Source organism: Pyrus communis, chromosome 12 (assembly GCF_041283825.1).
Source record: "Pyrus communis isolate YQ-2024b chromosome 12, ASM4128382v1, whole genome shotgun sequence".
Classification (NCBI taxonomy): Eukaryota; Viridiplantae; Streptophyta; class Magnoliopsida; order Rosales; family Rosaceae; genus Pyrus; species Pyrus communis.
Genome location: NC_142576.1, coordinates 17,439,530 through 17,464,374, shown reverse-complemented (window position 1 = coordinate 17,464,374; position 24,845 = coordinate 17,439,530). Strand labels below are relative to the sequence as shown.

General features: G+C 40.7%; 1 protein-coding gene across 1 annotated transcript in view; it reads right to left on the bottom strand.

The window, feature by feature from the left end:
- Positions 1-704: 704 nt before the first annotated feature.
- LOC137744454 (DEAD-box ATP-dependent RNA helicase 13-like) overlaps positions 705-24,845 on the bottom strand; it is a 42,249-nt gene continuing 18,108 nt past the window's right edge. The window contains exons 8-15 of the mRNA XM_088680931.1: positions 21,203-21,383; positions 20,276-20,398; positions 20,076-20,192; positions 19,823-19,927; positions 2,328-2,393; positions 1,461-1,619; positions 1,095-1,176; positions 705-986 (exon numbers count right to left, since the gene is read on the bottom strand). Of these exons, the coding sequence (XP_088537057.1) occupies positions 934-986; positions 1,095-1,176; positions 1,461-1,619; positions 2,328-2,393; positions 19,823-19,927; positions 20,076-20,192; positions 20,276-20,398; positions 21,203-21,383 (886 nt within the window). The 3' untranslated portion in view covers positions 705-933. The remainder of the gene's footprint in view (positions 987-1,094; positions 1,177-1,460; positions 1,620-2,327; positions 2,394-19,822; positions 19,928-20,075; positions 20,193-20,275; positions 20,399-21,202; positions 21,384-24,845) is intronic.

Here is a 24,845-nt window from a genome sequence, read left to right as displayed (position 1 = left end):
TTCACATAGGCCCAGTGAACTTCCATAACCATCCACACCACCAACCACTCGGTAATCCCCGTTAAGTGGCTTGAGCTCATTTAAGCATGGCGTGACTTTTATCATAATATTAATGTATTAATATTATAATAGGACTTGGCATGATCATAAATTTACATACCCTTCATTTCATACTTTATGCATGGGTTTAAGCTTGGCTTGTGACGCTTCCACAACGATTGGGCTATTACTTTTGTACGAGCGCTGATTGTAGTTGTTGCCACGGTGAGAAAGTAGTCTTTGTTCCAGGAATGCTTTTCAAAAAGGAAAACTACAGATGATTGGGCTTGTAGATGACATTTTTAGGCCCCAACACTAAGCTACCTTCATCTTTTCCTCAAGTTCTAGCAGGATTTGGGCAACAAAAGAAGACATGGGGGGTCAAATTTGGCAGATCCAATTGAGATGTTCATCTAATGCCCTCTCCTGTGAATTGTGTGTTTTTGTTACTACGGTCTAGTGCCATGTGTTTTTATTACTACGGTCTAGTGATATTCATTTTCACTTGTAAGTGAGGTCTTAGGTTCGATTCACGCGAAAGGCGAATTTAAACCACATTTTTGCTAGCCCATTGTGAGGCTAAGCTCATTTCGTTTATTCAAAAACAAAACTCCCAAGTTACAGCATGAAATATACGTTACTGAAAGCTGAAATGATAACACGAATAGCGAGATTAAAAGCACCTTGCCTTTCAAAATGCTTGCATTGCATGCTCATTAAGCACATTACTTTACCAAAACATAATGAGATAAGGAAATTGCCGTCACTTAGAGCTCCATTATTCCTAGTTCAACAATCTAGAACAAATTTGAGATAATACCTCATCCTACGATATATGTTGTTTGACCTAGATTATCAACGTCAGAGCTACAAAATCTCAATTAGCCATTCAGCTCAATCTCCTCCCTTCATCTGTTTCTTCCGCTTTCCCCGTTGATCTCTCAAACCTGAAAGGAATAACAATATCAATACAAACAGAGCCCACAGAAGCCAAACCCCAACCACCCCTCACATCCACCACCCAAAAACAGAATGAAAAAGGAAAAAGAATGTACGTGTTTTCTCCTCTTTTCTTTTCCTCCTCAAAGTCACCATGTTTCTTCGCTTTTGAGCCACCTCTATCCCATCAATGTGTACCTGAATGAGAAACAGTATAAAATACTGGAACTCGAATGGACATAAAATATAAAATGAAAAATCCTAATTTTGAGGGCTTATTATTCATCACAATAAAGTGTTGTGAAATGAAAGTAATCCAATATTTTGTCGTAGTAATTTCAATATCATGTCCTCATACATCAGCTGATAATCTTATGGTAATTATAATTTATCATGCGTCATCCATTCATGCAATAAAAATTTAAAATCAGATCACAGGAAGAATAAGTACACAGACTATGACTCTAGCATCTAGGTACTACCTCATGCCCAGCACTCCGAAGTCCCTGGAGTGGTTCCATGCAATCCTGACCAATAACTACCAATTTGCTTCTTTTCTTATCTCCCAAGTCACTGCCATCACCAAATTTTTGCTCAGCCAATTCTTCGAATTGATGTAGCAGGAAAGGTGACACACCAGCCTGAAAAAATAATAATAATAAAACAAAGGATCAATCTCATGTACTGAAAACAAATGTTATTTGTGGTCATAGATGCAAACACAGCGATCTGAAACCCCTTATAAAGTTACGTATGCATCAATCAAAATACTCCTTGGTGGAGATCATACTCATCGTATATGGTTGTGCCAACCAATCATTAGTTCAATTCCAAAACTCTCCGAAACCTCAAATGGGAAAAGATGGTTATTAAGATGTCAGACTACAAACAGAAGTGATTAAGCAACTATGAAAAGGGTGGGAAAAAAATGTGCAACATACTAAGATAGCCCTATATTAGAGCAAAAATCCTAGTGCATTCTACATCAAATGGCCTTTCAATTATGAGGTGCCATATTTGGCCCTTCCTTTGCAGGACAGTATACTCATTTTCTGAGTATTTCAAGGATACTCCATTCAATGCATTTAATCTTATTAGGTGGGTGTTTTGAGTTGAATGTTACACTCTAGCTATCAGTCAAGCGACTGATATCCTATCTTTCCTTGTAAGTCATCTTTCTTTTCATGGATATTAGTTTTTGTTTCTACGTTTAAATAAAATGATAGCATGAAAACTCATTTTGCCAAGAGAACAACAATTAACAAATAACTTCTAGAAATGAAGGTCAAAGTGAATAAGATCATTTCCAATCAGAAGGAAAAAGTCACTTAAGTTCCTGAGATAGTTACCCCTGTCAAATAACGATGTGAAAATGACTTCGGTTGCAATGGTTGCGAAAGTAACATCTTGAGCTCCTGTTTTCCGAACAAAAGTAGATCAGATGATATAGCTCCAAACTTTAGACTACGGATACTGAACAATCATAAGAGGCACTTTCAGAAATCAGAATGTTTATAGTATTAGCTTTCAGAAATCAGAAGAGTAATATGATAATAACGATTAGATACACTAGAGCATAAAAAAGTCAATTCTGGTACTATTCACTTTACCCTTTATTTTGTCCTTATTGTCAAAACTCAAAGTTTTCAAGCCATTTTCATTAGTTTTTCTATTTTTAAATTACTTGATATTTTTATTTTTAATGTGTTTTATGATTTTTAATCTCAATCTTTGCCTATAATATATTATAAAAATAAATAAATAAACTTAAATTTTAAAATTTATATAGAATAATAATTAATAAACAATATATACATATTCATTATATCTATTGTATTTTATAGTAAGTTTTTTTTAGTAGTTTAAAAAATTAAAAGCATCAAAATAACTTTTTTCTTATCGTGTCGAAACAGGTTACTCGCGTGTCACTCTCGTGTAAACCTATTAAGGACCCGTTATTAATGGGTTATTATCGTGTGACCCGATAATGACCCAATTAATTATCGTGTTAACCCGAAACCCGTTATTTTCGTGTCGTTTACGTGTCGTGTTAACAGGTCATGTAAGAAATTGCCAAGTCTACTTATGCCTATTGGGTTGAGTCTTACATTACAACACGTTATACTTTATGTTATCTTTAGATTACAAGATTTTTTTTTATTTTTTTTTTGTAGGATTAAATTATTGTATAGTGATAATTCAAGTTATTCGTATTTGTTCAACATATATTAGTAGTAAGTTATTTCTAGACTAGAAACATCACATTCACATGCACGTAATGAAAGTGCAATGTGATGGTGCAATGTGATGGACGTTTCGGTTGTGAGATGGAAGTTAAAAATAAGAGAGAGAAATAGGGTATGGTATGGGAGATAGTAATGGAAAGAGTTTGTTTAATACCATATTAGCCTTCATTTTAAAATAAAATCATTTAAAAAATTTTAATGTACAAATGATAAACCTGACATTTTCGATATTTAGGTTGACAAAAAGATTCAGTCTTGTTTTGGAGTGTGTAAGTGTGTGTTAAAGAGATTTCATTTAGTAATAATATAGATTATTTAACTATATAATTGTGAACACGAAAAAATTCCTGAAACAAGAAACAAGAATACGTGTACAAAATAATATTTTTGTGTTTAATGATTTTGGGGTTACGATCTCTCTCTAATTTGGTCCTCTGATTCTATCTTCGTAGGGTGTAGGTTTGTGGATGAGTTGTTGATCCAAAGGGCCATCGAGGCTTGATCTTGAGTTCGATTGGAAGATTTTCTGGTTTCCTCCAATCGTTGATTTTCCACAGGCTTAATCTTGAACTGGGTTGGAGGATTCTTTTGGTCTCCCCCGAAGGTCTGAACTTACTCCTTTTATCTGGAGTTGAATTTGATTCAAGGGTGGTGAACATCGAGGCTTGATCTTGAGTTCGACTGGAAAATTTTCTGGTTTCCTCCAATCGTTGATTTTCCACAGGCTTAATCTTGAACTGGGCTGGAGGATTCTTTTGGTCTCCCCCGAAGGTCTGAACTTAACTTCTTTTATCTGGAGTTGAATTTGATTCAAGGGTGGTGAATACTTGATTTTGAATCAGACTTGTGATTTCTTCAAGGGCTATCGAGGCTTGATCTTGCGTTCGACCGGAAGATTTTCTGGTTTCCTCCAATCGTTGATTTTCCACAGGCTTAATCTTGAACTGGGCTGGAGGATTCTTTTGGTCTCCCCCGAAGGTCTGAACTTACTCCTTTTATCTGGAGTTGAATTTGATTCAAGGGTGGTGAACACTTGATTTTGAATCGGACTTGTGATTTCTTCAAGGGCCATCGAGGCTTGATCTTGAGTTCGACTGGAAGATTTTCTGGTTTCCTCCAATCGTTGATTTTCCACATGCTTAATCTTGAACTGGGCTGGAGGATTCTTTTGACGGTCACTTTGAATTCGACCTTCAGATTCTTGCAGCTGATCAAGCTTCCTCTTCATACTCGTCGAATAATTATTTGCAAGCACGTGCAAACCTCTATTCTCGCGCTTAAGCTGTTGGATCTCTTGTTTAAGATTTTCCACCTCCACCATCAATGATTCAACTTGACGGGATCGAGCAAGTAGGCGTTGGCCCATGTTGGACACGGAGCCAGCACACTGAACACTGAGAGCTAGGGACTCTTGAACGGTCAACTCATCGGACCGTCCTGAAAGCAGCCTACTATCTCTAAGAGTGAGGAGGTTCCTAGCTACTATTGTAGCTGTTGTTGCATCCTTCATCACGGAGTCTTCACATGTAAGAGGGTCACTAGAAGATAAGAAAGACGGGCACCATACATTACCCTGACGCGGCGCACCCGTATCACTGCTGAGACTCAAATCTAAGCAAATGTTAGATGGGTTAGCCATTTTCAAAGATGTTAAAAGAGAAGGGTTGGATGGAGTAAAATCTCAAAAGGCCGTTAAAACAAAATACACCGGAGACGATTTTCACGAATGGGCAATCTTCAAAGTGTGCATGTTGGAGGTGATCGATACCTCTATAAAATAAGAGGCGACACAACCATCGATTCAAAAAAATTGAAGAGACCACTCTTCAAATCTTAAAAGCCGGATTTTCCTGCGTAAAGTTTGGCAACGCTCTTCAGACACAATCTCGGCTTTTCAGATAACACGTGCAACTTTGTCAAAGATCTCTGATAAAGTTGAAAACGCGTGGAGGTCATTATCCCAACTACCACACTTTTGCCGACAAGCGTGGGTGACAAAGCCGCATCCGCACTACTACTTGCCATTAAAATTTCTATATATGTCAACATTCATGGCAAGGCATACATCCAAAAAGGCATGACTCTTCTTCTCGGCCGAGAATGTAGCTGCAACCAAACCTCTCAACATGCTCAGTTTTCTTCTTCCCTTGAAAACACCTATTCAACCAAGTCTTCAAAAGCAAAAGTATCTCATATCATCAAGGGCAAAAGCAAAGGTATCTCATATCATACTTTTTCCCTGTCTTTTCCTTTGCCTTTGTTCTTGCCTCCAAGACAAGGAGAAAGAAAGCAATCAGTCGGAACCCGAAATCAAACTTCCGATCTGGAACTGATTGCCCAGAACCTTTGCCTGGTTGCTTACCTAGCGTTGCTCTCGAGTACTCGTCTTCAACTGTTGGTGAGTCTTGAATTCCCTCAGCGCAGACTTCAGGACAGGCGACGAAGTGTCGGCTCTTTACACTGAAGCTGCCAAGCATAGATGAATTGCTGAGAAGTGATGCCTTGAAAGACCATTTAAAGGCAAAGGGTTGCGCACCACCTCAGCTATGTAAAAGAAACAAGCAGAGAAGAATGCGGTACAAGGAGCTGGAACAAACTGCTGGAGCACGACGCCTTCCCCTGCAGCATCATCCAGACAGAAGAGTTTAAGTCAAATCCAAGCTCGACATCATTGTTCTAATCAAAGAGCTTGAGAAGCCTAAACAACCCTCCGCTGGCGCCGTCACCAAAGAGCAAAGCCTCGCCGCGCGACGCTGTTAAATCGTCAACACTTCTTCAAAAAGCAAAAATATCTCATATCATGCTTTCTCCATGTCCTTCCCTTTGTCCTTGTTCTTACTCGCAGGGCAAAGAGAAAGAGAGCAATCAGCCGGCACTTGGAGTCAGTCTTCCGATCTGGAACCGACTACCTGTAATCTATTCCCTAGTTGCTTACCTAGCGTTGCTCTCGAGTAGTCATCTTCAACGGTTGATACACTTCCAGAGAAGGGACCACATCTGCTTGGAGAACAGCTAAGACGAGTGACAATGAAACATCAATCTTGTGGATCGTCAGCAAACGCAACAACTGCATATGCTGAGTCATCCTTTAACCCTCTTCAAATATGAATTGGAAAGATTGAACAAAGAAACAGGTCATCACCTCCACCTCGTGCTTGCCTGCCATGTGTCTGAATCCTGAAACCGCTCATGGTCCTATTTTCACTCAAGATCAAGCCTCGATGGCCCTTTAAGAAATCACAAGTCCGATTCAAAATCAAGTGTTCACCACCCTTGAATCAAATTCAACTCCAGATAAAAGGAGTTAAGTTCAGACCTTCGGGGGAGACAAAAAGAATCCTCCAGCCCAACTCAAGATCAAACCTCGATGGCCCTTGAAGAAATCACAAGTCCGATTCAAAATCAAGTGTTCACCACCCTTGAATCAAATTCAACTCCAGATAAAAGGAGTAAGTTCAGACCTTCGGGGGAGACCAAAAGAATCCTCCAGCCCAGTTCAAGATTAAGCCTGTGGAAAATCAACGATTGGAGGAAACCAGAAAATCTTCCCGTCGAACTCAAGATCAAGCCTCGATGGCCCTTGAAGAAATCACAAGTCCGATTCAAAATCAAGTGTTCACCACCCTTGAATCAAATTCAACTCCAGATAAAAGGAGTTAAGTTCAGACCTTCGGAGGAGACCAAAAGAATCCTCCAGCCCAGTTCAAGATTAAGCCTGTGGAAAATCAACGATTGGAGGAAACCAGAAAATCTTCCAGTCGAACTCAAGATCAAGCCTCGATGGCCCTTGAAGAAATCACAAGTCCGATTCAAAATCAAGTTTTCACCACCCTTGAATCAAATTCAACTCCAGATAAAAGGAGTAAGTTCAGACCTTCGGGGGAGACCAAAAGAATCCTCCAGCCCAGTTCAAGATTAAGCCTGTGGAAAATCAACGATTAGAGGAAACCAGAAAATCTTCTAGTCGAACTCAAGATCAAGCCTCGATGGCCCTTGAAGAAATTTCCAGCCCAATTCAAGATCAAGCCTCGACGGCCCTTGGGTTGACATCTACATTAAGGGACTTCAAAACGCATCTTCTACACGTGACAAGCACATGTCTACGACGCGCCTTGAAGTGGGGGCATTTGTAGACATCGAAATTTCAGTAAAATAAATGTTAACCAATGTATTAAAATTACAATATTTATTTACTTCACCAACCTCACACACTTACTTCACCTACAACATCCACTTACTTCACCTACAACATCCACTTACTTCACCTACAACCTCCACTCACTTCACCAAAAAAATGAATGGTGGTGATTCACTCTCAAAGCCTATAAATAGGCTTCTCCATCAAGAGGAATGGAGGAACCAATTCACAAATACATTTCTCTACTCCCAAAATGGAAGAGAATACTCCCCACAAAGGGGGGACCAAAACCTTGAAGCCTTAAAGTTTTAAAGCTCTCAAGAAAATCCCGAAGGATCAAGAAAGCACTCTTCGTTCTTCGTCAAATCCTCCTTCAAGATCAAGCCCCAACGGCCCTTGAAGAACTCCCACCAACTCAAGATCAAGCCCCGACAGCCCCTTGAAGAAAGTGTTCATCATCCGTTCATCCTAAGATCAAGCCCCAACGGCCCTTTGGATCAACAACCTCAACAAATCCACACATCCAATCGTTCTTCAAGACTAAACCCAAAAGCCCTTGAAGATCTGCTCATCCATCAACCTTCAAGATCAAACCCAAAAGCCCTTGAAGAAATCCATACACCCATTCTTCAAGATCAAGCCCAACGCCCATTGAAGATCCATTCATCAACTGTTCATCCTAAGATCAAGCCCCAACGGCCCTTTGGATCAACAACCTTAACAAACCCATACACCCATTCTTCAAGATCAAGCCCAACGCCCCTTGAAGATCCGTTCATCAACTGTTCATCCTTAGATCAAGCCCCGACGGCCCTTTGGATCAACAACTCATCCACAAACCTACACCCTACGAAGATAGAATCAGAGGACCAAATTTGAGAGAGATCGTAACCCCAAAATCATTAAACGCAAAAATATTATTTTGTACACGTATTCTTGTTTCTTGTTTCAAGAATTTTTCGTGTTCACAAATTTGGCACGCCCAGTGGGACATCTCTACCTCTCATCTCTATCCTCAAATCATCGAAAAACGCAAATGGCATCAAGAAAGGATCAAGCTGTTCCTGCAATCAAAGCAAAGAACAAGAACATCATAGCCGCAAGTGGTGATATTTCGGGCATCATAACCCGAAGTAAGGCAAGAGCTCTTTTTGCCGTGGCTTCCGCCCCTGCATTAACTCTGTCAAAGGAACAAGAGCACCTAATGTACGAGCCTGTGATCACTCTAGCCTCGCTAAGGGCATCAAGGGGGAAAGCCCGAGGAAATACTCAGAGTCCCTACTCTCCGACGCTGATTCGAGCGGCAGTACAACCATGCAAGTCATGACCACTGGAGCAACTTCAATCGAGGAGCAGCTAGCTCAGATGAATGAAGCAATCGCAAAGCTCACACGGACTGTGGAAGAGAAGGACTTGCAGATTGCCGCACTCGTCAACCAACTAGATGCGCGACCTGACGTGAAAGTCGACCCAAATGATAGCCTAGTAAAGAAAGAAGTCGACGAAGAAGAGGAGCCTCCAGCAGAGAAAGTCGAAGAGAAGCTGAAGCTAGACCAAGCAACGGCGTTCATGGGATCTCTCTCTATCCAGCAACTCCATGGGCCTTATGGATCTGTGAGTCTTGGTGACTCCTCAAAGTTGTCAGTTGAAGGCAAAGGAAAGATCAAAATCATCCAGAAGGATGGTAAAGAAGAATACATCTCCGATACCTACTACATACCAGGTATGAAGAGCAACATTTTGAGCATTGGTCAACTGCTCCAGAAAGGGTATGTTATACGTATGGAGGATATGTTTCTCACTCTCAGGAATGCAAGAAGAAAGCTTATTGCACGTGTTCAAATGTCAAAAAACCGAATGTTCCCGTTGAAGTTGAACACAAAGATTGGGAGTTGCAACATCGGTGTAATGGAAGATGGGTCATGGAAATGGCATCTTCGGTATGGCCATCTTCATTTCAATGGCCTAAAGTTGCTGTCAAATGAAGGAATGGTTCGTGGTCTACCCCAGATTGAAGCCACACGCCAAGTATGTGAAGGTTGTGTGCTTGGCAAGCAAACACGACTATCATTCCCTGTTGGTGATACATGGAGAGCAAGGGCACCACTGCAGTTGGTGCACACAGATATATGTGGTCCATTGGATCTCATGTCTTATGGAGGTAATAGGTATTTTATTACTTTCATTGATGATTTTTAGGGCAGCCGACTTCTCCTTAAGAAAATAAACCCAAGTCTTCCTACTAAAATCATCAATGAAAGTAATAAAATACCTATTACATCCATAAGATATGGGATCCAATGGACCACATATATCTGTGTGCACCAACTGCAGTGGTGCCCTTGCTCTCCATGTATCACCAACAGGGAATGATAGTCGTGTTTGCTTGCCAAGCACACAACCTTCACATACTTGGCGTGTGGCTTCAATCTGGGGTAGACCACGAACCATTCCTTCATTTGACAGCAACTTTAGGCCATTGAAATGAAGATGGCCATACCGAAGATGCCATTTCCATGACCCATCTTCCATTACACCGATGTTGCAACTCCCAATCTTTGTGTTCAACTTCAACGGGAACATTCGGTTTTTTGACATTTGAACACGTGCAATAAGCTTTCTTCTTGCATTCCTGAGAGTGAGAAACATATCCTCCATATGTATAACATACCCTTTCTGGAGCAATTGACCAATGCTCAAAATGTTGCTCTTCATACCTGGTATGTAGTAGGTATCGGAGATGTATTCTTCTTTACCATCCTTCTGGATGATTTTGATTTTTCCTTTGCCTTCAACTGGCAACTTTGAGGAGTCACCAAGACTCACAGATCCATAAGGCCCATCTTTGAGTTCGGCAAAAAACTCTTTCTTTCCACACATGTGGTTGCTTGCACCAGAGTCTAAATACCAGACATCTTGTTGGCTACTGATATCATGGTGTGCTAGTAAGACTGTAAGTTTTTCACCAGCATTTCCACTTGATTCTACCATGTTGACATGCTCACCATTTTTATATGAACATTCATTTGCATAATGTCCATACTGCTTGCAACTGTGACACTGGATATGCGCCTTTCCTCGAGTAGATCTCCACTCCTGAGACTGACCTAGATTTTGTGCATAGCCTCGACCTCTTCCTCGGGCTCGTCCTCGGCTACGGTTGGATGAACTCCCACGACGTGAGTTCCACTGCCTACGACCATTATTTGGTTTGTCAATATTCAACTTTGACTCCAAAGCTTGCTCTAGCGTTGTGGGGCTTGCATTCTTCTGAATGCGTTGCTCATGAACTCTGAGGGATCCTAGTAGCTCCTCTGCGCTCATCGCCTCCAAATCCTTGGATTCCTTAATGGCAGTCACCACATGCTCAAACTTAGATGTGAGTGACCGGAGTATCTTCTCCACAACTCGTACTTTATCGAGTCTCTCGCCATTTCTCCTCATCTGATTTACTATCACAATGAGCCTTGAGTGATAGTCGGAGATACTCTCTCCTTCATTCATGTGAGCAGTTTCAAAATCTGCTCGAAGTGACTGTAATCTCACTTTCTTGACCCGATCTACTCCTTTGTAGATTGTACTGAGTGTGTCCCATACTTGCTTGCTCGTTGTTGCTTCTGCAACCTTCTCGAACGTTGAATCTTCTAATCCTTGATAAAGAAGATACAACGCCTTCTGGTCCTTCTTTCGTAAATCCTTGAGAGTGTTCCTTTGATCTGCAGTATATGTGGCTTCTTGCTCGGTAGTGGGTACAACATACCCATTACTGACAACTTCCCATAGCTCTTGTGATCTAAACAATGCTTTGAATTGGATGCACCATCTTTCATAATTTTCTTTCTTCAATGTGGGAACTTGGAGCTGCACTAAGTTGGATGTCATAACTGCTGCACCTGCCAGAATGGTATTCTGGCTTTGATACCAATTGTTGGTTTTGAAAAGTTTACTAACTCAATACCAAAATATGTAGGTGATAAGTTTACAAACTCTATCACACCTCTCACTTTCAGTCTCAATAAAATTGGACAAAAATTGAGAAATGAGGGAAACTACAAGTTTTGGCAAACAAGGCACTTTGATATTAAAAAACAGATTGCAAATACACTTCTAGAGTTGAATGACAAATCAGATGGGATTTTTTTTTTTTAAATCCTTACGAGAGGCTTCCTTAAATACAACACAACCTACACCTTTACACCATCAATTGACAGCACACAGACAGCAGCATATCTGCTGTCTTTAACACATGGGAACGTGAAAAATGAAAAGACCAAATGTATTCCAGGTTGTCTACATTCGGCTAGCACATGGCAGCACACTGCTGTCTTCCTGCTAGCACATCACATGGCAGCACACTTGCTATCTTTCATCACCATTCGGCTGAATAATGAAGGAGCAATGATGATTATATTTTGCTGGAAACAATCTGTAAAGAAAGGTTAGCATCACATGGACAGATCACATGACTTTTAATTTGAATTTCCAACATGCCCCCTCAAATTAAAACGCCTTCATGCCTAGCATTTCACGTAACAGCCGGAATGATTCAACTGGTAATGGCTTAGTGAAGATGTCTGCCACTTGTTCCTTCGTGTGACAATAGACAAGCTCAATTGTCTTTTGCTTCACATGGTCCCTTAGAAAATGGAACCTGGTATCAATGTGCTTGCTCCTTCCATGTTGAACAGGATTCTTTGCAAGCTTGATTGCAGACATGTTATCCACATGAATCACAGTCGATTCCACTTGTGGATGACACACTGACTTCAATAGATTTCTTAACCAAATTGCTTCACATACTGTTGAGGCTACAGCAACATACTCGGCTTCACATGATGACAAAGCAACAATTGATTGCTTCTTTGAAGTCCATGAGAAAGCTGTTGATCCTAGAAAAAACACATAGCCAGTTGTGCTTTTCCTTTCATCTTGGTTACCTCCCCAATCACTATCTGAATAACCAAATAATTTTGCATTTTCACCAAAATTATAAAACAGACCATAGGTTAGAGTACCTTTTATGTACCTTAAAATTCTCTTAGCAGCCAGACAATGAGACTCCCTTGGTGTTTATATGTATCGACTCACGAGTCCAACACCATAAACTATATCAGGTCTTGTGATTGTAAGGTACCTTAGACTTCCAACCAAGCTTTTGTACACGGTTGAGTTTACAAACTCACCTTCTCCTTCCTTGGACAGCTTCAATCCAGTTGCAACTGGAGTGTTGACAATATTGCACTTATCCATATTGAATTTCTCCAATATATCTCTCATGTACTTTTGTTGAGAGATGTAGATACCGTCACTTTCTTGCTTCACCTCTATGCCAAGAAAGTATGACATTAATCCATTGTCAGTCATCTCGAATTCACTGAACATGGATTGCTTGAACTCACAGAACATTGCTTCATTATTTCCTGTAAACAAGTCATCTACATAGAGACAAATAATTAAGAACTCCCCTTTTGCACCATTCTTCATGTAAACTGAATGCTCGTATGGACATTTCTGAAATCCATTTTGGTGAAGGTAGTTATCAATCCTTGAGTTCCAAGCTCGTGGTGCTTGCTTGAGGCCATACAAAGCCTTCTTCAAACGATACACCTTTTCTTCTTCTCCTTGTACTTGGAAGCCTTCCAATTGTTCCACGTACACTTCTTCCTCAAGAACTCCATTAAGGAAGGCTGACTTGACATCTAGTTGATAAATTTTCCATTTATGATGAGCGGCAAGAGAGATTAGCAATCTTACCGTGTCAAGTCTTGCAACTGGAGCATAGACTTCATCATAGTCCACTCCATACTTCTGTTTGTAGCCCTTTGCTACAAGCCTTGATTTGTACCGATCTACACTCCCATCTGCAGTGCGTTTGATCTTGTACACCTACTTAACATCAATAGCCTTCTGATTTGGTGGAAGCTTTGTCAACTTCCAAGTGTCATTTTTTTCGATAGCATGGATTTCTTCCTCCATGGCTATTCTCCAACAATCTTCTTCCACAGTTTCATTGAATGAGAGAGGCTCGTGGTCTGCATACAAGCAGAAAAGGTTGGTTTCTTCTTCTTCTTCTTGTCCATATATCTCGGTGAGACTTCTTAGCCTTACTGGAGTTGAGGAGCTGCTTTCTTCACTAGATGTCGGACCACTCCTTGCAGTTTTGTGCAATGGAGTTGTTGTGGTTGTTTGAGCAGGTTGTTGCTCAACAGGTGGTACAACTTCTGGTTCTTCAAAATCAGTGGAAACGATCTTCTCTTTACTGACTTCTTTGTTGTTCCACTTCCATGCCTCTTCCTCACTGAAGATGACATCTCTACTAACCACTAATTTGCCAGTTAGTGGGTTGTAGAGCTTGTATGCCTTGGACTCTTCACTATATCCCACAAACATACATTTTTCACCTCGATCATCGAGCTTTCTCCTCTTGGCTTCTGGAACCTGAGCATATGCAACACACCCAAAAACTCTTAGGTGTGCAACATTCGGCTTGTACCCACTCCAAGCCTCTTGTGGTGTCATCCTCTTGACACTCTTTGTTGGACATCGATTCAACAAATAAATCGAACAAGCTACAGCTTCTGCCCACAATTCTTTTGGCAAATTCTTCTCCTTAAGCATGGACCTTGTCATGTCAAGGAGGATTCGATTCTTTCTTTCGGCTATCCCATTTTGCTGTGGTGTATAGGCAGCAGTCAGTTGATGCATAATTCCTTACTCCTTGCAGTAGGCTTGGAAAGCATTAGAGGTGTACTCTCCACCTCTATCTGATCTCACAGCCACAAGCTTATGGTTGCTTTCAGCCTCTGTAAGTGCCTTGAACTCCTTGAAAATTTTTAAGGCAGCCGACTTCTCCTTGAGAAAATAAACCCAAGTCTTCCTACTAAAATCATCAATGAAAGTAATAAAATACCTATTGCCTCCATAATTCAAATTAAAAGTCATGTGATCTGTCCATGTGATGCTAACATTTCTTTACAGATTGTTTCCAGCAAAATATAATCATCATTGCTCCTTCATTATTCAGCCGAATGGTGATGAAAGACAGCAAGTATGCTGCCATATGATGTGCTAGCAGGAAGACAGCAGTGTGCTGCCATGTGCTAGCCGAATGTAGACAACCTGGAATACATTTGATCTTTTCATTTTTCACGTTCCCATGTGTTAAAGACAGCAGATATGCTGCTGTCTGTGTGCTGTCAATTGATGGTGTAAAGGTGTAGGTTGTGTTGTATTTAAGGAAGCCTCTCGTAAGGCTTTAAAAAAAAAATCTCATCTGATTTGTCATTCAACTCTAGAAGTGTATTTGCAATCTGTTTTTTAATATCAAAGTGCCTTATTTGCCAAAGCTTGTAGCTTCCCTCATTTCTCAATTTTTGTCCAATTTTATTGAGAGTGAAAGTGAGAGGTGTGATAGAGTTTGTAAACTTATCACCCACATATTTTGGTATTGAGTTAGTAAACTTTTCAAAACCAACAATTGGTGTGTCTCTGTTCAAGATATTCACGCACACTCCATGGTTTCAAACAAAGAACAAGTCATGACCATCGGCGCTACCTCCATTGAAAAACAACTGGTTCAGATGAAGGAAACAATTACAAGGCTGATAAAGACTGCGGAGGAGAAAAACTTGCAAACCACCAGACTCATTAACCGTCTGGAGGCGCAGCATGGCGTCAAAGTGAAACCAAGCTTTCTTCCAACCAAGAGGACCGAGGAAGGTTTCGACCCAAACGCCTACAAACTCATGTCAAAGGCCGGGTACGACTTCGCTTCTTCTGAGGCGGCTGGAAAGAAGGTTTCAAACACTGTCAATGACAAAGAACGTAACCTCACCAAAACTCAAAAGAAGTTGAAGGAGCATGGTTACGGAGTTGACAACAACAAAGCCGGACTTAGCTTCACACCAAATGCACCCGTGAAGATTTCAAGCAAAGTGAAGAAAGCTTGATTCCACCTTCTTTGGTAGAGCTTTTATGAAGCCTTGTGGTAGTCTTGCGGCCTTAGCACCCCCTAGCTGTGTCAGAGGTAAAACTGCATTCGTCTTGAGCAACTTTACATTTCCGTGTGCCACTGTGTGTCGGCTTTTCTTGTTCCAGTTTCGAATGGAGATTGACCATTCTTTCTTCTTGACATCGGGATATACCGGAATATGGGTGCGTTCGGTCCTTCTGACGGCATCCTACTCCCTTTGGTTGTTGCAGGTTTAGCAAACTCGTCACCGTCTTTGCTTGAAGATGGCACGGCCTGCTCTTTTTGCTTTTTAGGCATGGCTTGCCACTCCTGCTTTTTAGGTGCTGTTTTGCCCGTGGATTTGATCTCTTCCGGAAGAGCTTCGGGTACCATGTCTTCGTCCATGTAGAACTTGGCGTCTGCAAAGTGTGATTCGGCTTCGGTGAATGGCTTGGTGTCACCTTGGATCACCTTCACTCATTCTCGGTAAAATTTTAGGCATTGGTGAAGGGTGGACGGCACTACCCCATTTGCGTGGATCCAAGGTCTTCCTAAGAGCAAGCTGTATGAAGTTCTTGCATCAATCACGTGGAATATCGTGCTTGATTTGAGTTCACCAATGGTCATCTCTACTCAGATCATGCCCATCGCTCTTTGTCCTCCTTGGTTAAAACCCTGGATCAGCAAACGGCTCAGGGATAGTTCATTCACCTTGATGCCGATTATGGTCATTGTTGATTTTGGCATGATGTTTATGGCCGACCCACCATCTACAAGCATGCGGTTGACTTTGTATTCCCTTACGTACCCTGAGACGAAGAGAGGACAGTTGTGAGGCTTTGATCCCAGCAGTAGGTCTTCGTCAGTGAAGTTAATTGCGTCATGGGTGGCACAACATGTGGCACATTCATGTGGCTGAAGCTTCGAGCCTTCGTCGTTACTTTCTCGCACTTCGTGGTCGCCGGGACCTGCCAGGACTGCTGCTAGTGCTCTTCGTATCTTTTTTGGCAATGGTAGCGCTTCCTCGATGCTAAAGTGTGTTGGCAGACCTTCTTCGGGTGTGAGGGTCTTTTCTAGCTCAGTGGCGATAGCTTTGCCTTTTGAGGGCTTTTCTATTTCTACTTCAACCATGTGACAGGCCACAGCAGTGCACTGTTGGAAAAAGTCATTCGGGAAGTATTCATGCAAGGAAACGGGAATGCGTGGCTCCTGCTCCGTAGGTTCCCCAGCATATGTTGTCTTATCATGCTTTATGTTTCTTTTAGGCTTCGCATTGTTGCGGCCGTAGTGATTTCTTCTTTGTTCCATCTTTGGCTGTATGACTCGTGGTCTTGGTTTCCTTGTCTTTTTGTAGGTTACTAATATCCATCCTTCTTCATCATCAGCATGTGCATCTTGGTCGCTTCTCTCCAGTGATGGTTGTGTAGGAGGTGCCGTGCAACTTGAGCATTCACGGGAATGGTCAGGTGTCGTTTGGAGAGGCACAGGATTAAACGATCCAAACGCAATTGTAGTGGTATGCGTTGCGGCCGTGTCCTCAAGGTCGAGCTCAATTTGCCCTTGTTGTGCTACCTTCATGATGAGTTCTTTAAGAACGAAACACTTGCCAACAGGATGGCTTACAATACGATGGTACTTGCAGTACCTAGGATCGTTTGTGCGATTCATTTCTTCAGGACGCTTGCATTCAGGTAGCTCAATCACCTTTTTTTCCAGCAAGTCATCTAACATGGCAGCCATATCAGAGTCAGGAAAAGGGTACGTTTTCTGTTCCAACTCTCTCAAGGTGCTCTTGTATCTGTCTTGGGTGCGAGAAGCCTCACTTGTCTTTATCTCCTTCGCTTTCTTCTTGGAAGAGATCTTGATGGGCGCTGAGGAGGTCTTGATGGGGGTAGTGTTGATGGTGAAAGCTTCCTTAGCGGGCTTCTTTTCGGTCTTGTCTACATTTGGAACGAATACTTTATCTTTCTTGAAGTTAGTAATCGGCTCCTTTTCCCCGTGATTAGCGATACTCAGCTCCATGTCGTGGGAACGAGTTGTTAGCTCTTCGAATGTTCTTGGTTTTATGCCTTGGAGCATGTAATGTAACCCCCAGTGCATGCCTTGAATGCACATCTCAATGGCAGAGGTTTCAGAAAGCCGATCTTTGCAATCCAGACTTAAGGAGCGCCATCTATTTATGTAGTCGACGACAGGTTCATCTCTCCACTGTTTCGTACTGGTCAACTCTAGCATGCTTACAGTACGACGAGTGATGTAGAAACGGTTGAGGAATTCCCTTTCTAGCTGGTCCCAACTGTTGATAGACTCAGGTTCGAGGTCAATGTACCAGTCAAAAGCGTTACTTTTCAGCGAACGCACGAACTGTTTGACGAGGTAGTCTCCCTCTGTCCCAACATTGTTGCAAGTTTCAATGAAATGGGCAACATGTTGCTTCGGGTTGCCTTTTCCATCGAACTGCATGAATTTTGGGGGCTGATAACCCCTTGGCATCTTCAAAGCATCAATCTTCTTGGAGTAGGGCTTTGAGTACAGTACAGAGTCATGTGAACTTCTTTCGTACTGTGTCTTGATAGTGCTTGCAATCATCTCCTGTAGTTGATGGATAGAGAGAGATCCCATGAACGCCGTTGCTTGGTCTAGCTTCAGCTTCTCTTCAACTTTCTCTGCTGGAGGCTCCTCTTCTTCGTCGACTTCTTTCTTTACTAGGCTATCATTTGGGTCGACTTTCACGTCAGGCCGCGCATCTAGTTGGTTGACGAGTGCGGCAATCTGCAAGTCCTTCTCTTCCACAGTCCGTGTGAGCTTTGCGATTGCTTCATTCATCTGAGCTAGCTGCTCCTCGATTGAAGTTGCTCCAGTGGTCATGACTTGCATGGTTGTACTGCCGCTCGAATCAGCGTCGGAGAGTAGGGACTCTGAGTATTTCCTCGGGCTCTCTCCTCTTGACGCCCTTAGTGAGGCTAGGGTGATCACAGGCTCGTGCCTCAGGTGCTCTTGTTCCTTTGACAGAGTTGATGCAGGGGCGGAAGCTGCGGCAAAAAGAGCTCTTGCCTTACTTCGGGTTGTGATGCCCAAAATATCACCACTTGCGGCGATGATGTTCTTATTCTTTGCTTTGATTGCAGGAACAGCTTGATCCTTTCTTGATGCCATTTGCGTTTTTCGATGATTTGAGGATAGAGATGAGAGGTAGAGAAGTCCCACCGGGCGTGCCAAATTTGTGAACACGAAAAAATCCTGAAACAAGAAACAAGAATACGTGTACAAAATAATATTTTTGTGTTTAATAATTTTGGGGTTACGATCTCTCTCAAATTTGGTCCTCTGATTCTATCTTCGTAGGGTGTAGGTTTGTGGATGAGTTGTTGATCCAAAGGGCCGTCGGGGCTTGATCTAAGGATGAACAGTTGATGAACGGATCTTCAAGGGGCGTTGGGCTTGATCTTGAAGAATGGGTGTATGGGTTTGTTAAGGTTGTTGATCCAAAGGACCGTTGGGGCTTGATCTTAGGATGAACAGTTGATGAATGGATCTTCAATGGGCGTTGGGCTTGATCTTGAAGAATGGGTGTATGGATTTCTTCAAGGGCTTTTGAGCTTGATCTTGAAGGTTGATGGATGAGCAGATCTTCAAGGGCTTTTGGGCTTAGTCTTGAAGAACGATTGGATGTGTGGATTTGTTGAGGTTGTTGATCCAAAGGGCCGTTGGGGCTTGATCTTAGGATGAACGGATGATGAATGATGAACACTTTCTTCAAGGGGTCGTCGGGGCTTGATCTTGAGTTGGTGGGAGTTCTTCAAGGGCCGTTGGGGCTTGATCTTGAAGGAGGATTTGACGAAGAACGAAGAGTGTTTTCTTGATCCTTCGGGATTTTCTTGAGTGCTTTAGAACTTTAAGGCTTCAAGGTTTTGGTCCCCCCTTGTGGGGAGTATTCTCTTCCATTTTGGGAGTAGAGAAATGTATTTGTGAATTGGTTCCTCCATTCCTCTTGATGGAGAAGCCTATTTATAGGCTTTGAGAGTGAATCACCACCATTCATTTTTTTGGTGAAGTGAGTGGAGGTTGTAGGTGAAGTGAGTGGATGTTGTAGGTGAAGTAAGTGGATGTTGTAGGTGAAGTAAGTGTGTGAGGTTGGTGAAGTAAATAAATGTTGTAATTTTAATACATTGGTTAACATTTATTTTACTGAAATTTCGATGTCTACAATAATTAGTTGACTTTCGAAATAAAAAAATGTTAAAGAGTCAGGTAAAGCCTTGTGAGTTCTAGGCTTGGTCTTATGGCCCATTCAATCGTTTGGACTAGGGCATAGGCCTGGCCTCCTAGGCCTAGCTTTTCCTCAACTGGGTCAGGAATCTCTACCTGAAAAGGGTTTGAATCTTATTGAACCCTAGGGTGTGTAAGGCCTACCCTTTCATGCCTCAGGCCAAGTCAGACCGGACCAACCAATTTTGCAGTCCCGTTGTCCCTAGAATTGCACTGTAAAAATCTAAATTGAAGTAATACCTGGGAATCTTTCCGCATAATCTTGTCTATTTGACGTGCAAGAGATAACCGTTTCATAACCACAGGCATGTATGAGCTGTCCATGGGAAATCGCTGAAAACTTTCCTGGGTACAAAAGAAGAAACATAATAAGGATAATTGTGAACAGAAATCACAGGACTGAAAACATTGCTGTGGTTGATAAATTCAAAGTAGCACTTAATTTTTCCTTGACGTAAAATTCAAAAGAATGCCATCTTTTCAAAATTGCTACCTCAGAAAATGATTTGCACAAAGAAGCAAATTTGGAGGTCTCATTTGGTGCAAATAGTGCAATGCTGCACCCATCAGCAGAAGCTCTAGCAGTTCTACCACTTCTGTGAACATAAACCTAGTGAACAGAAAAAGATCAACACACCCGTCAGCAAATGTGAGGCCCTCATCAAACATGGTGAAAAGCATCCAGATGTTTACTACTGCTGAATGTGGAAGCTGATAGTGAACAACAGTTCGAACACCAGGAATATCCAAGCCTCTTGCTGCAACATCAGTAGCCACAAGTAAACCATGTTCAAATCCACGAAAACGATCAATTGCCTGCATTCAGCACGATGAAGAGTGGTAAGCTTTCAAGTCCATGACCAGGGATCTGGAATCAGGATACTTTTGTGACAAAATGAAAGGAAAACTCTGCTGGTAATGATTATCCAACGAAAGGAAATACCACATCCTAACTAAATAGAAAATTGTGTCTACATCTCCATCCGGCCAGAAGCACAGTACAATATAGAAAGTTCACAATAACAATATTTTTCGATGAAGCCCTTCAAATTTTTATTCTCTTTACCAAGCAAGAAAAGAAAACAATTAGTAAAACTTTACCATTCGTCCGATTGTAATGAAAGGAGAAAGGAAAAAAGCCATCAGATCTGTCCATGGTCATGTTGGCTAGGTCAGAAAAATATTATACACATTTCAGATCGAACTCTAGCAAGTTTGGTAAGATGATTGAAAAGTACCAAAAAGAAAGAAAAAAAAAACAAAACAAAAGAAGAATCCCTTTGCATTTCTTAGTTTGATTCGCTGGAGTTATCCTAATTTAAAAAACAGGTATTTGTTTCATCATATAACTGCTCTCTTTAAAATAAACCCATTTCCTTCAGCTCCTCCAAAACTTCGAGTGAAAATGTTGAACTTCAAATTTTCATTTCATTACTAAATAACCATTTAATAGTATTGAATACTAAACAATTTTTATCAAGCATTCACATCGCCGAAACTTACACACCAAATCTGAATTTGTCTCTCACCATAATGAATAAATATTAAACATAACTTTTTCTTCGCGATACATATCTGGTACAACCTTATTTAACTTAATTGGAAAAGTGAAAGCCAAACCTTCAAGCGAGCTTGCTGCTGCATCTGAGCATGAAGTGTCCAGACATTGATGCCAAGAATGCGCAGGAGTGATGATATGTGTCGCAAAGCTGCAACTGATGTACAAAATACAATTGTGAGACCTTGTCCATGAACACTTAAAATATAATACAGGTAGGCGTCTTTATCTTCTTCCCTGCATCTGCAATCCTAAAATGATTAAGTAACAATCCGCTGAAAGGCTCATGAACTAAAACCAGAGAGACAACTAAGCAACTTTATAGCACAACACAAGCACTTCTCATGGATTCACACAACTGGCCCCAATTTATATTCTTTGTTATAAAGACTTAACTGGGTTGCCTTTAGAACAAATCAGTGGATGTATATTTAACTTGAGGCAAAGTCTACTCTACAGCCAAGGCAAAGTTTAACCTCAGGGTGGTGATTTCAACACTCCCACTTTGTCCATTTGCACTCCTATATCTTATTTCTATGCTTGGTGATTGAGGAAACAAAGGGAGAATGAAAGCCTAAAATCAAGAAGTACAACAACAACAACAATAACAACAAAGCCTTTTCCCACTAAGTGGGGTCGGCTAAAATCAAGTAGTATACGGAAAAAAATGGGACTCTAAAAAACCACTACCCTAAGCTAAAACCTAAACTTTCCTGGTCATTTTATAATAAGATATGAAAAGAACCTAGTGAGATAATTGCACCAATAACATAAGCCCATTCAACAGAGCTACAAAGGGCAGGCTATAGCTAATTCTGCAAATACAAGGCAGAATATGTCACCTTTAGGTAAGGGATTGTGAACTTAAGGGTCAAGGCAGTCATGGAAAAGTATGATCTAGGCATCTTTATAAATTTTACATTTTCCCATTCATACATGCAAGCTTAATAAGATGATTGCAACTCAATACCCAAGTCATGGATAAAAATTACTTTTCCGATTCCCCCCAAATAATTACCATTGCAATTTCCATTTAGATTTCAAACAAAATCAACTAGCAACAAAATGCAGTATCATTTTACAAAATAGAAAGAAAAAAAATAAACTAATATAAGACATGGGTGCTTCTTTCCTTTTTTTTTTTTTTTTTTTTTTTTTTTGGGTTTATAAACATATACAGAAACAGAGGACGAACAGTCCACTGCCCTTAAAGCTAGAACACAAAACACAGCAAAAAAAAAAAAAGTCCAGAACAGCAGAACAAAGCACCAGAAAACAGAATCTCTCCAATCTAAAAAGATAGCATACAAGAACTGCACCAAAACTCTGCATCGATGCCCAAAATCAAAGTCACTCTCACAAATATACCTTCTCCTCCACCTGATCAACATCAAACACAATTCTGTTTTGCTACATCAAAAGCATTACCAAAAAAGAGCTCTGTACAGCACATCTCACCAAAACTACACCCCTCCCAGCTCAAATTAGACTCCCTATACTGGGTAGAGAAGAGATGACCCACTCTCAGCTACATTTTTACCATATCACAGCCATGGGGAGAAAGAAGTCTCCTTCTCTGAACCATCCATGACACATGTATTAACACTCCCATGAGCCATAATGCAAGCTAAACCATATGTTAGGAAGTTTGTTACTACTTTACAAAGTCGATAGTTAAAAATTGTCACTGACATATTGCAACATTCCAATAAAAGAAGAAAATTTGGGCCATAAGATTGCACAGATTAATACATAAATCTTAAAAGTTTTAAAAGCATAGGCATTGGAGGAGGGAAGAAGACTGCAAAAGCCACCCATCTATCACCAAGTAAACCCATGACCTATGCGGCTATGCCAAATGAACCCAAGCATTACCACATAAGTGAGGGTGAATGATCAAACAAGATTGATACATTATAATACTAGACCTTCTCCAACTCCAAATAGTCAACTCACTCAAATTGATATTTGGCGAATGCCAACCATATGATAAGGTGCATAAAGAATAACATTGAGTTAAAAGCTTTGAGAAAAAATTCGACATGTAGCATAACAAAAGTCAATGCCTACCCCAGAGTTGCTATCTACAAAAGAAAATATTCGTAAAGATTGTTCATCACCATTCAAATATTAGCTCCACAAACGATTGGCGAAGAAAAAATTACTTACAACGTGATTGACTCAATCTAACACCCCTCTAATTAGTTAGAAACAATATTTTAATAAAATAAAATAATCACTTGACTTTATAACTAGTCTGATTTCAGAGAAATATAAACATCTACAATTTCTCATGACACTATCAAGATCTGACAATTTCACCCAGATAAATCAATCTAATACAAGATCATTTAACTACATACATACAACTACTGGACAACTGTGTAAGAAAGTTTCCTCATTTCATAGACAAAAAGAAACCACGAAGGAGTGGATTAATACCAAGCCAAGATCATATTGAAGGTACACTGGCTTTCTAATATGCCAATGTTTGTTATCAGGTCCTCCCCTAGCCAAAAAAGTAGACACACTTCCAAGCTATGGATTAGAGGAAACAGCACTCAGTGTGCTAACAGGACATATTTAACACCAAAAGGTAGCTAGAAAATTTTCTTTATTATATAAACCTTTGGTAAAAATTTGAAGAGTCTAGGCATCATAGTGTGGCAAGAGCAGATTAAAGTAGACAGCACTGTCTTTAGTCAAAAGAAGGGACACTCTTCCTAGGTCTGAATAAGAGGAAACGGTACTCAGTGTCTTGTGAGGACTCCTTTACTATGTAACTTGGCTTAATAAAACTTACCTTGTTTTAGAACAAAAGGAAACTACTAAAAAGTGTAGGCATCGTAGCGAGCCAAGAGCAGATTGAAGATACAAAGCACTGGCTTTCTGAGATGCCATTACTTGTTATCTGGTCCTCTCTTAAAATGGGAAAGAAGACAATCTGAGGCCTGCATTGGAGGAAACAGCACTCTGTGTCTTAAGAGGACCACTACTTTGCCACTAAAGCTATTAGGTAACTCAGTGCAAGAAAATTCTCTCCATTTTTTAGCATAAGAAAAACGTAAAGACTGTAGGCATTGTAGAGAGCCAAGGGAAGACTGCAAATACAGAGCTTTCTGATATGTCATTGTTTGTTATCAAGTCCTTTTTAGCCAAAAAGGAGGCCACCTTTTTGAGGTCTGCAATAGCAGAAATAGCAATCCTTGTCTTCCAAGGACCTTTCTTGAGATTCACATTCTCACTATTAAGCATATACATACAGTGCAAACTTAGTGGAGTATATCAGCAAATCACAGGAAGCTAACAGGAAAAAAAATGGCATGAAGGCTTCACATGTACGAATGAACGAAAACAGGGAGAGGAATTCACTGTTTGAGCATCTATGTCTGATCATTGAAAAACCTATTGCCCATAGTCTTCTTGTAATTTAATTTTGTTTAAGAAAAAATATTACTACTTGCTATCATGAAATAACAAGGATGCAGTAAAGGGCGATAAACTAAAGGAGAATGAAGTAAAAATAAAGAGAAAGATTAGAGAAGGAGAAACCAAAAAAGGCAGACAACAAGAAAAAAGATAAAAATACAAGGAGACAGAAAAACTGGGATAAGTTCAAACCAATATTTGAATAATGTGAGAAAATCATCAACCCTAGTACAATTTATACAAGCAGTCCGAAAGTAATAAGATACCAAAAATACC